This window comes from Pelophylax lessonae (genome assembly GCF_965119305.1).
Source record: "Pelophylax lessonae genome assembly, chromosome: 1".
NCBI lineage: Eukaryota > Metazoa > Chordata > Amphibia > Anura > Ranidae > Pelophylax > Pelophylax lessonae.
Window position 1 is genome coordinate 886,465,354 of NC_138768.1, and position 16,814 is coordinate 886,482,167.

The 16,814-nt window shown below is 44.2% G+C and overlaps 1 protein-coding gene across 1 annotated transcript; it reads right to left on the reverse strand.

Annotated features, from left to right (window-relative positions):
• Positions 1-16,077: 16,077 nt before the first annotated feature.
• On the reverse strand, positions 16,078-16,593 carry LOC309550705 (epidermal differentiation-specific protein-like; the record flags this gene model as incomplete). The annotated part of the gene is made up of 1 exon (XM_082251039.1): positions 16,078-16,593. One exon carries the CDS (start codon positions 16,591-16,593, stop codon positions 16,078-16,080), a length of 516 nt encoding a protein of 171 aa, XP_082107165.1.
• Between the last annotated feature and the right edge of the window lie 221 nt (positions 16,594-16,814).

A 16,814-nucleotide genomic window follows, 5' to 3' on the forward strand; every position in this document is an offset into this window, starting at 1 on the left:
GGTGGAGGCACATTGGAGGGGAGGGAATCTCAAGAGAGCAATCTCAAAAAATGAAACACAGTGGATACACCATTTAGGGACCCTCCAACCTTGGGGGCTCAACATAGATCTTCATCTAAACTGTTTCCTATCCAATTAGTAATTGTTTAGTTGCACTACTTTAGAATCACAATATACATTGATCTGGCAAGTTAATTAATGTTTTTAGTTTTCATTTATTATTACTTTTATTTTTTATTTATTATAATTTTTTATTTTATTTTTTATTTCATTTTTATTCGTTTATTTTTATTTATTTATTTTTTTATTTTATTTTTTTTATTTTTATTTTTTTCTATTTTTTTATTTTTTTTTATATTTATTTTTATTTACATTTATTTTTTCAAATTTTGTATTTATTTTTCAATAATATAATTTTAAATAACAATGTTTTTGGGATTATTTATCACATATTGGTATCGGTATAATGATTTTATAGATTTTAGATTATTTTAATTATTAAAAATAAAGTTAGTTTTTATTATATGTATATTTTATTGTAAACAGGAAGTGAGGTGGTGGATATATTCATTAAGGTGATTATATCTAATAAACTTTTTGGTTAATTACAAGTATAATCCATGAAGTTAGGTTCAAACTGCGGAAACCAGCCACAAATGATTTCCTGTACGGCTTTGGGGACACCTAGAGTTTTCTAGTAAATACAGGAAGTGGTAATAGAAGGCTTGGTGCTTATCCCGGCTCTCATGATTAACTACATGTTGATTCAGCGTAGTATAAAAACGATCTGCATAACCGAAAGTGATGTCTTTGATAACGCCCATAATAGGCGGGCGAAATGCGTCTGACGCACTTCCGGACAGAGGAACATCACACAACGTCACTTCCTGAAACCACCGTGGAACACACGCCGGCAGCGTACGCGGAAGTGGGATGACTTGCTGTTGACTGTCTATTCCATAGCTGATTACCATCTTACTTTTGTGAGTAGTGTCTTTATATTTTATGAAATAAAACCCCTATGGGCTTCACTATGTTTGGCTCCTTCCCCTTATTTTAAACACATGGCTGAGGAAAGAGCGGAGAGGAGCTGATACGGAGATATTTAGGTTGTGCTGGATCCATCCATCCAAGGGATACTGTCTCAGTATAAGGTTTGTCTTTAACCTAGATCTGGTGAGTGCATCCCCATAGGGTTTCTTCTCCTGAGAGCACTTTGGCATCTATGTGGATTATTTTGAGCACCTTTCCAGCACTCTAGTTCCAGTCAAGGGAAATCACTCTGGACTTCCCTTTAATTCATTTTTTTGCATTATTGCATCGTTTGCACCAGGGGTGCGGAACCTCCGGCCCGCGGGCCGCATGCGGCCCGCACGATCGTTATGCCTGGCCTGCCCCCCCCCCCCGTGCGCGCTGTGTCAGAAGGAGCCGATGGCTCCGTTCTGACACTGTGAATCTCCGAAAAGGGTGGACCCGGGGCGCCGAGCAGCACGACTTGAGCCTGCCCATTTGTGTGACAATAGCGAATGAAAATTTGCTACTGTCTCACGGATCCTCCTCCTCCTTGGCCAATGCCATTGGCCGAGGTCCGAAGGAGGCGGGACGCGGGACGCGGGAGGACTCGGAAGAGACGCGGGACTGAAGAAAGGAAGCCGCCGCTGCAACAGGTAAGTCAAGTGCACTAGGGCTTGGCACGCTGTTAACTCTGCATTAAAACTGGGCACGCTGTTAACTCTGCATTAAAACTGGGCACGCTGTTAACTCTGCATTAAAACTGGGCACGCTGTTCACTCTGCATTAAAACTGGGCACGCTGTTAACTCTGCATTAAAACTGGGCACGCTGTTAACTCTGCATTAAAACTGGGCACGCTGTTCACTCTGCATAAAAACTGGGCACGCTGTTAACTCTGCATTAAAACTGGGCACGCTGTTAACTCTGCATTAAAACTGGGCACGCTGTTCACTCTGCATAAAAACTGGGCACGCTGTTAACTCTGCATTAAAACTGGGCACGCTGTTAACTCTGCATTAAAACTGGGCACGCTGTTCACTCTGCATAAAAACTGGGCACGCTGTTCACTCTGAATTAAAACTGGGCACGCTGTTCACTCTGCATTAAAACTTGGCACGCTGTGGTCAGTCTGCATTAAAATTGGGCACGCTGTGGTCAGTCTGCATTTAAAGGGGGCATGCTGTGGTCAGTCTGCATTGAAAGGGGGCACACTGTGGTCAGTCTGCATTGAAAGGGGGCACACTGTGGTCAGTCTGCATTGAAAAGGGGCACGCTGTGGTCAGTCTGTATTGAAAGGGGGCATGCTGTGGTCTCTCTGCATTGAAAGGGGGCATGCTGTGGTCTTTCTGCATTGAAAGGGGGCACGCTGTGTCAGTCTGCATTAAAATTGGGCATGCTGTGGTCAGTCTGCATTGAAAGGGGGCACACTGTGGTCAGTCTGCATTGAAAAGGGGCACGCTGTGGTCAGTCTGTATTGAAAGGGGGCACGCTATGGTCAGTCTGCATTAAAATTGGGAATGCTGTGGTCAGTCTGCATTAAAAGGGGACACGCTATGGTCAGTCTGCATTGAAAGGGGGCACACTGTGGTCAGTCTGCATTGAAAAGGGCACGCTGTGGTCAGTCTGTATTGAAAGGGGGCACGCTGTGGTCAGTCTGCATTGAAAAGGGGCACGCTGTGGTCAGTCTGTATAGAAAGGGGGCACGCTGTGGTTAGTCTGCATTGAAAAGGGGCACGCTGTGGTCAGTCTGTATTGAAAGGGGGCACGCTGTGGTCAGTCTGCATTAAAAAGGGGCACGCTGTGGTCAGTCTGCATTGAAAGGGGGCACACTGTGGTCAGTCTGCATTGAAAAAGGGCACGCTGTGGTCAGTCTGTATTGAAAGGGGGCACGGTGTGGTCAGTCTGCATTAAAATTGGGCACGCTGTGGTCAGTCTGCATTAAAAGGGGGCACGCTGTGGTCAGTCTGCATTGAAAAGGGGCACGCTGTGGTCAGTCTGCATTGAAAGGGGGCACACTGTGGTCAGTCTGCATTGAAAAGGGGCACGCTGTGGTCAGTCTGTATTGAAAGGGGGCACGCTGTGGTTAGTCTGCATTGAAAAGGGGCACGCTGTGGTCAGTCAGTATTGAAAGGGGGCACGCTGTGGTCAGTCTGCATTAAAATTGGGCACGCTGTGGTCAGTCTGCATTAAAAGGGGGCATGCTGTGGTCAGTCTGCATTAAAAGGGGGCACGCTATGGTAAGTCTGCATTGAAAGGGGGCACACTGTGGTCAGTCTGCATTGAAAGGGGGCATGCTGTGGTCTCTCTGCATTGAAAGGGGGCACGCTGTGGTCTCTCTGCATTGAAAGGGGGGCACGCTGTGGTCAGTCTGCATTAAAAGGGGACAAGCTGTGGTCACTCTTCATTAAAAGGGTGCACACTGTGGTCAGTCTGCATTGAAAGGGGGCACGCTGTGCTCAGTCTGCATTGAAAAAGGGGCACACTGTGGTCAGTCTGCATTGCAAAGGGGCACGCTGTGGTCAGTCTGCATTGAAAGGGGGCACACTGTGGTCAGTCTGCATTGAAAAGGGGCACGCTGTGCTCAGTCTGTATTGAAAGGGGGCACGCTGTGGTTAGTCTGCATTGAAAAGGGGCACGCTGTGGTCAGTCAGTATTGAAAGGGGGCACGCTGTGGTCAGTCTGCATTAAAAGGGGGCATGCTGTGGTCAGTCTGCATTAAAAGGGGGCACGCTGTGGTAAGTCTGCATTGAAAGGGGGCACACTGTGGTCAGTCTGCATTGAAAAGGGGCACGCTGTGGTCTCTCTGCATTGAAAGGGGGCACGCTGTGGTCAGTCTGCATTAAAAGGGGACATGCTGTGGTCACTCTGCATTAAAAGGGTGCACACTGTGGTCAGTCTGCATTGAAAGGGGGCACGCTGTGCTCAGTCTGCATTGAAAAGGGGCACGCTGTGGTCAGTCTGTATTGAAAGGGGGCACGTGTAATGTTCTGGTACCTCTGGTACCCTTATTCCACTTTCCATTCCGTGTATGCGTCCCACCATTCTCTTCTGGTAGGTGCGCATACACCTTTAAGACCGATGCTGTCATCACTGAGCGCCGCAGAGCGGCTATTTAAACCGCCGGCATTCTCACTCACATGTTCATTCAACCTGCCTTGCATCTATGCTTACAAGCGTGTCTCGCTGTGGAACCTCGCTACAGATCCTTGTATCTAGCTACCAGGATCACTTCCTCAGACCCGAACCTCGCTACTGATCCCTGTATCTCGCTACTGGATCACTTCCTCATCACCGGACCCTTCTACTACTATACTATAGTGATAAGTACCCCGCAGGGGAAACCTCCATAACTTACACTACTACTATTGCATTAAGGACTGTTACTACCTATCCATACTATCCTATCATCTGCACTGTTACATAGATTGCTAGCTCTTGAGACTACTACCATCTATCATCTGCACTGCTGCATAGATTGCTAGCTCTCCTGTCTACTACTATCTATCCTTGCACTGGGTTAGTCTATCCTGTATTTGTCATCTGCTGTCCTCACCACCTGTTAGCATACTCGATACTAACCTATCTGCATTCCTAAATACCATCTTGAACTCTCCTGTACAAACCTATCAAGTGCTTACCATCCTTGTCACTGTTCACACCTGTCCCTTCAGCACCTCACCTTCATACTATCATATACATCCTATCACTCCAGGAACATCTCATTGAGTGTGTATATATCTGTATGTTGAAGCTGACAGGCCCACGGTGATGAGTCCTGGAGAGTTGGATCTGGTATTCAACACATCTCTACATGACTACTGAGTGGAGATTTTGCAGCTGCAAATCCAGCCTACTACAAAAACGCAGGAGCGTTACAGATTGAACGAACCTTAAAAATGGATTCAGCAGAATTACCCACTCAAGTGACACAAATAACACAACAAGTAAAAGCGTTAATACTTGCTCTGACTGACGTACAAGAAAAGAATCAGACTCTGACACAGCAGGTAACCCAGCTCTTACTGCTCACTGCTGTTCAGCCTCCTGAACCTAAAATAAACCCTCCTCTGGTATTTACAGGCGACCGGAAAAAATTTCGGGAATTCAAAAACGCATGTCAATTGCTTTTTTTTTTTAAAGCCTCGTACATACCCCACTGATCAAATTAAAGTCTGTACCGTTATTTCATACTTGACGGGTGATCCACGGGCCTGGGCAGACTCTCTCTTTGAGAATAATGATCAGATTCTCAACACCTATTCTTTATTCCTAGCGGAACTCACCAGCTTATACGATGACCCCAATAGGCAGAGTACTGCTGATATGCAGTTGAGGGCCTTGAAACAAGGAAGGAGACCTGTAGAAGACTTTGTATCTGAGTTCAAAAGATGGACCCTTTATTCAGGGTGGAATGACACATCTTTGCGAACTCAATTCAGACTCGGGTTTTCGGAAGCTGTTAAAGACGAGCTCGCCCGAGCGGATTTACCTGGCACCTTGGAGGCCTTGATACAACTTAGTATCAACATTGACAGACGACTGCGAGAAAGAAGGGCTGAAAAGATGGGAATGCCATTGTCTAGTCCTTCTCGGATTTCGGCCGTTGACCCTACTCCCATGGATGTAGGAACCATACGCCCACCTTTAACGACTACTGAACGATCTAGAAGAACATCCAGAAATCTCTGCATGTACTGCGCATCCTCGGATCATTTGATAAGCACCTGTCCCCTTGTTCGCAAAAAAAGAGGGTGAGTGTTCACATGTCTTGCTGGGAGGATTAACGACTTCCTTTTCTAACCCCTATCTTTTTGTTCATTTAATATTACAGTGGGACCAAACTAGGATCACCACCAAGGCTATGGTCGACACAGGATCTTGTGGAAACTATATTGATACACGCTTTGTTACCTTAAATAAAATACCTATTATTTCAAAATCTAAGCCTGTTTCTGTTAGTTTCATTAATGGTATTCCACTGTCTTCTGGTCCAATCACCAACCAGACACAGGCACTCCTTGCCACTACCAACGAGTCACATGTGGAGACCATCACTTTTGATATACTATCCTCACCCCATTTTCCTATTATTTTGGGACTTCCCTGGTTACACACACATCAACCAATCATAGATTGGAAAAAACGGACTTTGGTTTTCCCTTCTCACTATTGTGAGATCACGTGTAACCTCCCATCTTATGGAAAGATCCTGTCTGTGGTGTCAGATGAAATTGCACCACTATGCTATCAGGATCTGTCCGAAGTATTCCTTGAGAAAAATGCTCAAGTGTTGCCTCCCCATAGGGATTATGATTGCACTATCGATCTACTCCCTAACAGCAAATTGCCTTTTGGTCATGTTTATCCTCTTTCACAGGATGAACTTTCTCATCTCAAGGAATACTTGGATGAGAATTTGACAAAAGGGTTCATTAGACCCTCTACTTCTTCCACTGCTGCAGGACTTTTCTTTGTCCTCAATAAGGATTCTAGTCTCAGACCTATTATCGATTATAGGCAATTAAACACGATTACGATAAAGGATCGCTATCCTTTGCCGCTTATCCCTGAACTTATTGAACAAGTGCGTGGGGCTACTTATTTCACCAAATTAGACCTGAAAGGGGCATACAACCTAATCCGAATCCGTGACGGGGATGAGTGGAAAACAGCATTCAGAACCAGATATGGATTATTCGAATACCTTGTGATGCCATTCGGGTTGTGTAATGCTCCCGCAGCTTTCCAGAGGTTCATAAACTACATCTTTAGAGATCTACTTGATGTCTGTGTTGTAGTATACCTAGACGATATACTTATCTATTCTCGATCTATGCCTGAACACATAAAACATGTAAGACTTGTGTTGTCCAGACTGCTCTCACACAGTCTATACGTGAAATTTAAAAAATGCCTATTTAATAAAGAAGAAATATTATTTCTAGGATACATCATATCCAAAACTGGAATTAAGATGGATATGAGTAAGATATCCTGTATTCTAGACTGGCCTATACCAACAACTCGTAAGGCCCTACAGCGATTCCTAGGATTCTCGAACTTCTATAGGAAGTCCATCAAGAACTTCTCTGCTATTATGAGACCTCTCACACAACTTACAAGTATAAAAAAAACATTCAAATGGTCAGAAGAAGCAAATCAAGCTTTCTGCTTGTTAAAATCAAGCTTCACTTCTGCTCCCATACTACGCCATCCAGACCCATCCCTCCAATATATTCTGGAGGTAGATGCGTCAAATATGGCAGTAGGAGCAGTTCTCTCCCAATGACCAACAAATACTTCACCACTCCACCCAGTTGCTTTCTTTTCAAAATCACTAAGCAGCCCAGAGGTGAATTACCCAGTGGGTGAAAAGGAGTTGCTTGCCATTAAATTGGCACTGGAGAATTGGCGACATCTGCTCAAAGGTACCCAGTTACCAATACTCATATATACAGATCATAAAAACCTCCAATACCTCCAGACTAACAAGACTCTTTCCCACTGGCAGGTACGATGGTCATTATTCTTTTTAAGATTTAATTTCTTAGTGACCTACACGCCTGCAGACAAAAATAAAAAAGCGGATGCGCTATCACGACTAACCGAAGATAACTGCGCCGAAATCCCTTCCATTCCCATAATACCCTATGAACGCATTAATGGTGTTGTGCGATCCTTGAAGGAAGAGATTTTGCACAGTATAGGAATGGATTCACCTCCACCACAACTAAGTACTGATGCAGAAGGCTTCCTCTATTACAATGACAAACTCTACATACCCCCTACTATGCGCACCAAGATCTTGGAGTTATCGCATGATGTACCCATGGCAGGACATATGGGTATGACGAAAACCTTTAATTTGCTCACCAGGCAGTTTTGGTGGCCTGATATGAAGACGTCTGTACAAAAATTTGTTTTTTCATGTGACATCTGTGCAAGGTCCAAAATTGACACTACAAAACCACCTGGACTACTTTGTAGTCTACCAATACCCCAGGTTCCATGGGAAGTTGTGTCCTTAGATTTCATAGTAGAACTACCACCTTCCAAAGGATTTAATACCATCCTAGTGTCAGTGGACCACTTGACAAAGATGGCACATTTCATCGCTATCCGTAGACTACCTTCATCCAAACAAACAGCGGAACTACTGATGAAACATGTGTTCAAGTTGCATGGAATTCCAAAGACTCTTTTGTCCGACCGTGGTTCACAATTTATCTCTAAATTTTGGCAAGCACTTTGTCAAATTTTACGCATTGAGCGAAAGCTCACTTCTCCCTACCATCCTCAGACCAACGGACAGACTGAAAGAGTCAACCAGTGCATTGAGCAATATCTACGTTGCTACACATCATACCTGCAGGATGATTGGGTGGATCTTCTTCCTCTAGCAGAATTTGCTTACAACAACGCAACCCACAGTACTACGAAGCAAAGTCCGTTCTACTTGAACTATGGGTTTCATCCCACTCTTCTTCCACCACGTATCCTGCCATCGAGTAACCCAGTAGCCGCGGATTACCTTACCCAAATAAAAGACTCTTTGGGTTTACTCAATACTACCATATCACACGCTCATAGTCAACAAAAAAGGTACTACGACCTTCGTAGAAGACCTTCTCCTCAGTATGTTATTGGGGACCTCGTTTGGCTATCAACAAAAAATTTAAGATTAAAGATCCCTAGCAAAAAGCTTGGGCCTTTATTCTTGGGACCCTTCCCAATCAGGAAACTAATTGGAAAAGCTGCAGTACAGCTAACGTTACCGGCAGATCTCAAGATCCATCCCATCTTCCATGTGTCGCTATTGAAGCCACATGTTCCTAACCAAGGAATAAGGCCTACCATCCCACCTCCACCTCCTGTACAAGTTGAAGGCGGAGAAGAATATGAGATAAAGGAGATTCTGGATTCTCGTATCCACAGAAGAAGACTCCAATATCTAGTACGATGGAAGAACTATGGGCCCCAAGACGACACCTGGCTGGATACCTCTGATATACATGCCCCTAGACTGATTCGCAATTTTCACTCAAAATACCCGGAAAAAACAGTTCTAGAGGCCTTCCGGAGCTGGCCTTAAGGGGGGGGGGGGTACTGTAATGTTCTGGTGGTACCTCTGGTACCCTTATTCCACTTTCCATTCCGTGTATGCGTCCCACCATTTTCTTCTGGTAGGTGCGCATACACCTTTAAGACCGATGCTGTCATCACTGAGCGCCGCAGAGCGGCTATTTAAACCGCCGGCGTTCTCACTCACATGTTCGTTCAACCTGCCTTGCATCTATGCTTACAAGCATGTCTCGCTGTGGAACCTCGCTACAGATCCCTGTATCTCGCTACCAGGATCACTTCCTCAGACCCGAACCTCGCTACTGATCCCTGTATCTCGCTACTGGATCACTTCCTCATCACCGGACCCTTCTACTACTATACTATAGTGATAAGTACCCCGCAGGGGAAACCTCCATAACTTACACTACTACTATTGCATTAAGGACTGTTACTACCTATCCATACTATCCTATCATCTGCACTGTTACATAGATTGCTAGCTCTTGAGACTACTACCATCTATCATCTGCACTGCTGCATAGATTGCTAGCTCTTCTGTCTACTACCATCTATCATCTGCACTGCTGCATAGATTGCTAGCTCTCCTGTCTACTACTATCTATCCTTGCACTGGGTTAGTCTATCCTGTATTTGTCATCTGCTGTCCTCACCACCTGTTAGCATACTCGATACTAACCTATCTGCATTCCTAAATACCATCTTGAACTCTCCTGTACAAACCTATCAAGTGCTTACCATCCTTGTCACTGTTCACACCTGTCCCTTCAGCACATCACCTTCATACTATCATATACATCCTATCACTCCAGGAACATCTCATTGAGTGTGTATATATCTGTATGTTGAAGCTGACAGGCCCACGGTGATGAGTCCTGGAGAGTTGGATCTGGTATTCAACACATCTCTACATGACTACTGAGTGGAGATTTTGCAGCTGCAAATCCAGCCTATAACAAAAACGCAGGAGCGTTACAGCACGCTGTGGTCAGTCTGCATTGAAAAGGGGCACGCTGTGGTCAGTCTGCATTGAAAAGGGGCACGCTGTGGTCAGTCTGTATTGAAAGGGGGCACGCTGTGGTCAGTCTGCATTGAAAAGGGGCACGCTGTGGTCAGTCTGCATTGAAAAGGGGCACGCTGTGGTCAGTCTGTATTGAAAGGGGCCACGCTGTGGTTAGTCTGCATTGAAAAGGGGCACGCTGTGGTCAGTCTGTATTGAAAGGGGGCACGCTGTGGTCAGTCTGCATTAAAAGGGGGCACGCTGTGGTCAGTCTGCATTAAAAGGGGGCACACTGTGGTCAGTCTGCATTGAAAGGGGGCACACTGTGGTCAGTCTGCATTGAAAGGGGGCACGCTGTGGTCTCTCTGCATTGAAAGGGGGCACGCTGTGGTCTCTCTGCATTGAAAGGGGGCACGCTGTGGTCAGTCTGCATTAAAATTGGGCATGCTGTTGTCAGTCTGCATTAAAAGGGGACATGCTGTGGTCACTCTGCATTAAAAGGGTGCACACTGTGGTCAGTCTGCATTGAAAGGGGGCACGTTGTGGTCAGTCTGCATTGAAAGGGGGCACGTTGTGGTCTCTCTGCATTGAAAGGGGGCACACTGTGGTCAGTCTGCATTGAAAGGGGGCATGCTGTGGTCTCTCTGCATTGAAAGGGGGCACGCTGTGGTCTCTCTGCATTGAAAGGGGGCATGCTGTGGTCAGTACCAGCCAGCAGTACCATCCAGAAGTACCAGCCTGAGCCAGCAGTACCCACAGCAGTACCAGCCAGCAGGTAAAATGCAGTGCATCTGTGTGAAAGCAGCATTAGGCCCCTTTCACGCTATCGGTCTGATTATATTGTGGGGGATTGCAGATTGTGTTTCGGGGGATTGAGGGGGAATACAGACTGCAGATTTTTTAGGGAGATTACAGATTGTGTTTTGGGAGGTTGGGAGAATGAAGATTGTGTTTTTTTAGGGGGGTGAGGAATTGCATTGTGTTTTTTTTTTTTGGGGGGGGGGTAAGGCATTGCATTATGCTCTTTGGGGGGTGAGGGACTGCAGATTGTGTTTTGGGGATTGGGGGAATCGCAGATTGCATTGTGGGGATTGCAGATTGTGTTGAGGACAGTTGCAGACTGTGTAATGAGCATATGTGTGACAATGAGCTTGTGTTTTTGTATCTACCATGACACAAAAATGTATACGGCTTGCATGCATTTTTTTTTTTCAGGACTGCTTTGCATTCCCAGTCAGGACCAACTCAGGGGATAGTCAGTGCCAGGGAGGCGAAAGTGTTAACACACACTGGGTAGTTATTAAAACTATAAAAAGTGGTGTGCGATCATATAAATGGCGACTACAAAGAAAAGAAAAGTTGATGCAGAGTGTCGAGTTTTCCAAGAGAAATGGACAAATGATTATTTTTTTGTGGAAGTCAAAGGCAAACCTGTGTGCCTAGTTTGTGGCGATGCATTAGCAGTAATGAAAAAAGCAAATCTGGAGCGTCATTACAGCTCAAAACATGCTAAACTCAGCGAATTGGGAGGCCAATTGCGCCTGGATAAAATCAATGCTCTTCAGCGGAGTTTGGAATCACAACAAGCCACTTTCACTGGACCTCGTTATGACAGAGACAACGTTATTCAGACGAGTAATGTAGTGAGTGAGCTAATAGCAAAGAAGCTCAGGCCTCATGCAGAGGGAGAGTTTGTGAAAGAGTGCATGGTTGCTGCTGCGGAGTTGTTAGCACCAGACAAAGTAAAATTGTTTCAGAGTGTTAGTTTGTCTGGGAGAACCGTCTCAGAACGAATTACTGACTTAGCACAAGATATTGAGAAAACATTGAAGGATTCTACAGATTTCCAATTTTTCTCTCTGGCTTGTGACGAGACAACGGACATAACAAATACTGCTCAACTGGCTGTTTTTGTTTGTGGGATTACTGCAGAGTTTGACATACGAGAGGAACTGCTTTCACTGGAAGCTATGCATGACACTACAAGAGGTGAGGACTTGTTTGAAGGACATGTTTTATCAATGAAAAAACTTGAGCTAACATTTGAAAAGTTAAGTGGCCTTACTACAGATGGAGCTCCAGCAATGGTTGGCTCACAAAAAGGGTTAGTTGCGTTTGTCAAGAAAGAACTGAATCGTCTCACTCTTGATCCAAATGATTTAATTATATGCCACTGCATCATACACCAAGAAAGTCTCTGTGCACAGTCGTTGCGATTCAACAATGTGATGTCAACTGTATTGTCATGCATAAATTTTATCAACACCAGAGGGCTTAACAGCCGCCAGTTTAACCACTTAAGCCCCGGAGGATTTTCCTGCTAAAAGACCAGGGGGTATTTTGCGATTCGGCACTGCGTAACTTTAACTGACAATTGCGCGGTCATGCGACGCCGTACCCAAACGAAATTTACGTCATTTTTTTCCCACAAACAGAGCTTTCTTTTGGTGGTATTTGATCACCTGTGCGATTTTTACTTTTTGCGCTATAAACAAAAAAAAGCGTTTATTTTGAAAAAATAACAATATTTTTAACATTTTTCTATATGAAATTCCCCCCCCCCAAAAAATGTAAAAATCAAATTTTTTTAAAATTTTTGGCCAATTTGTTTTCTGCTACCTATGTTTGGTAAAAAAAATCGCAATAAGCGTATTTTGATTGGTTTGTGCAAAAGTTATTGCGTTTACTAACTACGGGAAAGATTTCTGTCATTTTTGGTGGTTTTTTTTTAATGCGTAATGGCGGTGATCTTTTTTTGTGGGACTGTGACATTGCGGCGGACAGATCGGACCCTTGACTGACATTTTTTACACTTTTGGGGGTACCAGTGACATTACTGCAGTAATCAGTGCTATAAATATGCACTGTTACTGTAAAAATGACACTGGCAGGGAAGGGGTTAATTTTATTGGAGAGGGAGGGGTTAATGTATGCCTGGTGCTTACTGACGTGTGGGGGGGAGGTGACTGAGTGAGTCATGGACAGATCGGATGTCCAGCTATGCTGAACAGTCCGATCTGTCACTCCCTGTCACTGAGGAGATCCGCCCGCTGTGTTTACACAAGCGGGCGGATCTCCTCACTCGATTCCCCGACGATCGGGGCAGAGCAGCAGCGATCGCCGCTGCTCCTCCCCTGGCCCGACTCCCGCTGTGAATGAAAACAGCGGGAGCGCGCCTCCGGCGGCGCGCAAGCGCCGCCTACAGGGGGAGGAGTCCAGCGACGTAGGTCTACGTCGCTGGACGGGATCGTGCCACTTTGCCGCAGTACGCTCCATGTGAGCGGTGGGCAAGTGGTTAACTTGGGAGATATATCAGTGTAAGTTACTTTCTCATATAGATGATCCGGGGAATGGGCGACACTCAAAGCCTCCCTTTTCTCACAAATTGGGTTTTTTTTTTCCTGCACAGTAATATTTTGAAATAATTATGGAAGCACTAAACAGTGGAATTTGACACCGGCTATAGAGTATTTAAATGTTATTAATGTGGAAAGGTATATAAAAGGGGAATGGGGGAGCTGGAGGGTGGGTTTTTTTTTTTTATTGCACTGCACAGTAATATTTTGAACTAAGAATGGAAGTACTAATAATGGAATTTGACACTGGATATAGAGTATTTAAATGTTATTGATATGAAACGGTATATAAAGGGGAATGGGGGAACTGGGGGGTGCGGGAGGGGGGTTTCCTTCTCAAATGGGGTGATAATGCTGATAATATTATTTGTTGACACAAAGTGGAATATGTTTGTAGCAGTGGAGGAGAATACACATCAAAGTAAAATGTATTGGATTTAGGGCCGGCCCTACCATGGGTCCCGTTGGGTCCATTGGACCCAGGCAGCATTTGGAGAGGGGCAGCAAATTGACTCCCAAGATTTTATTTCCAGAAGTTTGTTTGTCATCAGCTTTGCTGTGCATTATGGGTGGCATTTCCCCATCTCATACTGCCGCTTGTAGTGCAAACTGATGAGTATGAGGAGGCGGAGCCTCTCCGGGGAACGTCCCTCACATGATCGTGGTGTGCGCAATGACGTCACATATCAGCGCACTCCATCTCGCGCAGGGCAGGATGGATCGTCTTGGGTGATGGGCGTGGCAGACACAGGAGTGTGAGGACAGACAGTGGGTGTTTGGTGGACCGGCGGTGAGTTATGGAAGAAGATGACAGTATATATAATATTTTCTAAATTTTATATAAAATAATGGATGTGGGGGCCTTTTGTTGGGCGTGATTTTTTTTTTTTTTTTTGGGGGGGGGGGGGGGGGGCGCAGCATTTAATTCTTGGACCCGGGCAGCACAATGTCTTGGACCAGCCCTGATTGGATTTATTATTTTAAACACAGCACTTGGTTATATATAGGGGAGGTTGTGTGTGTTTTTTTTTCTCCTTTTTCTCATTAGGGGTGAGGTGGGGGATGGAGGGGTGTGGCCTGTTTGCCTGAATAGATTATTCGAAAAAAAGCTTATGTAAATTAGATATGCAAGGATCATCTAAAAGAGATTTATGTTTGTTTATGTATGACTTGTAATGTTGTGAAAAACAATAAAAATATTTTAATTTAAAAAAAAAAAAAAATTAGAAAGAGCCGAGATCCCTGAAGTTGCTATTTTTATTAAAGCTATAAATTGAAGCTGTAAATTTATACTCACTGTGCTGTAACCCTCTTGGATTATGTATGGATTATATTGGAGTTTTGGGAACACACCTGGTTATATACAAAGCTAACTAGTTTTACCCGCTGATGCCGTCCACCCTCTAAAACTTTATATATAAATTCAAATAAACAGATTGACTGAATTTACATAAAATAAAAAGCAGTGTGCACTACAGAAATTATTGTATGTGAGTGTGCATTTACCCCCCCCCCCTTATTTGTCCCTTCATATTCCAGCCCAGTATATCTCATACACACACAGATTATTGCTATGCAAAGCCATTTATTTCTAGACAGAGAAAAGCAGAACAAAGATTAGAATTATCTCAATAAACATGTTACAGGAGAGGATCTGACATCTGATCTGATCAATATGAAGATTATTGATGAACCTCCAACTAATCAATGTCACTTTCCTGTGATCAGATGAATGGGATTCCAGATTGTGTACAATGGATCAATTCCAGAGATCCAATGACTGAAATCCATTCATCCTCCAACACAGATTTACTGACCAACCTTCCCGGAATCTGTGTGCGGAATGTCCATATCACAGATTGTTCCCAGGAAAGAAGTCATTATTGATGGGATAGAAGAAGATCATCATCCTCTATACAAGTCACTCCTCCATTTCTAATAAACATCGCCTATTCCCCAATGGAAACATTTGTATCTTTACACAGATCTGATCTCTGTGTGTACGGAGTGAGCGCAGTGTCCGGATGATGACACAGAGAAGGAAACATTGTCAGATCATCAGAAACACTGCGACACCCAACTAGTCATCTCCTTTCCTTTTTTATATAAAAGTAACATTAGAATAATGTATAATTTTTGGTAAATTGCTAGACTGTTATAGAAAAACAATTTCTATACCTTCAAATATGTTATTTGTTAAATCAAATCAATATGAAAAAAATGTAAAATGTATGAGTCTTAGGAATTTAGAAATTAGTGAAAAGGAACCTTTTCTCAGTCCATATTTATCCGGAGGTCTTCATCAGATCAGGATTGGTGTTCTCTGGAGGTCTTCATCAGATCAGGATTGGTGTTCTCTGGAGGTCTTCATCAGATCAGGATTGGTGTTCTCTGGAGGTCTTCATCAGATCAGGATTGGTATTCTCTGGAGGTCTTCATCAGGTCAGGATTGGTTTTCTCTGGAGCTCTTCATCAGATCAGAATCGGTGTTATGGGAATCTGGGCTCTCTGTAACAGGCAGGCCTTGTATAATACCATAAGTCAGGAAAATAGAAGAAGATGCAGTGAACAGCACTGGCTCTGGATTTCATGGTAAACAGGGGAGAGCTGGACAGTCCATGACATCTCACTCAACATCCTCGGGTTCTATAGGCTTTAGGGAGTTTATGCCATCTCCCCAGAATAATTCACGAGAATCTGGAATGTCATCTCCTGCCACAGTGACCACCTGATCACCTTTGAAATTCTCCTCCCTATACAGGATCCAGGCCCCTCTGACAGTTTTTAGTGATGAAGCCTTGTGGTTATTATATTTCAAAGCTTTCTTCAGGATCTTAGATTTGCCCCCATAGTTGATGTCCTCAAACAGAATAATCTCAGGATTATACAGACCGCCCTTCACAAGTCGCGCAGAGCTGATTTTATTCTGTAATGCTGGGATTGATGGGTAAGAGCCTTCCACAAAGCATTTAAAATTTCTTTTATAATTGACTTCACTGAAGACAATCCATGGGTCTCCAGTGACCCTGAGAGATCGGGCTCTCTGCAGGAATCCAACAAATGTCAGGTCAGGAATGTCTTGCACTATAGACACAGATTCTCCCTGGAAATCTGGGAGCTCAAACAGCTCAAGAATGCTCATCTTCCAGTTCTATGTGGAGGTCAGATGATGGGAAACAGAAATCTCTCTGCAGGTTGGTTTGAGTTCTCTTCTCAGCAGGTGGGAAATTTATACAGAAACCTCCATCCTGAAATCAGGAGTGTCATATTTCCTTCAGAATGTCTGTTGTTCGTTTTATTAATCTATATGCCGATCAGTCACCAATTATTTTTTTTTTCGTTTCCTTGCCTCTGTCTCAGTTC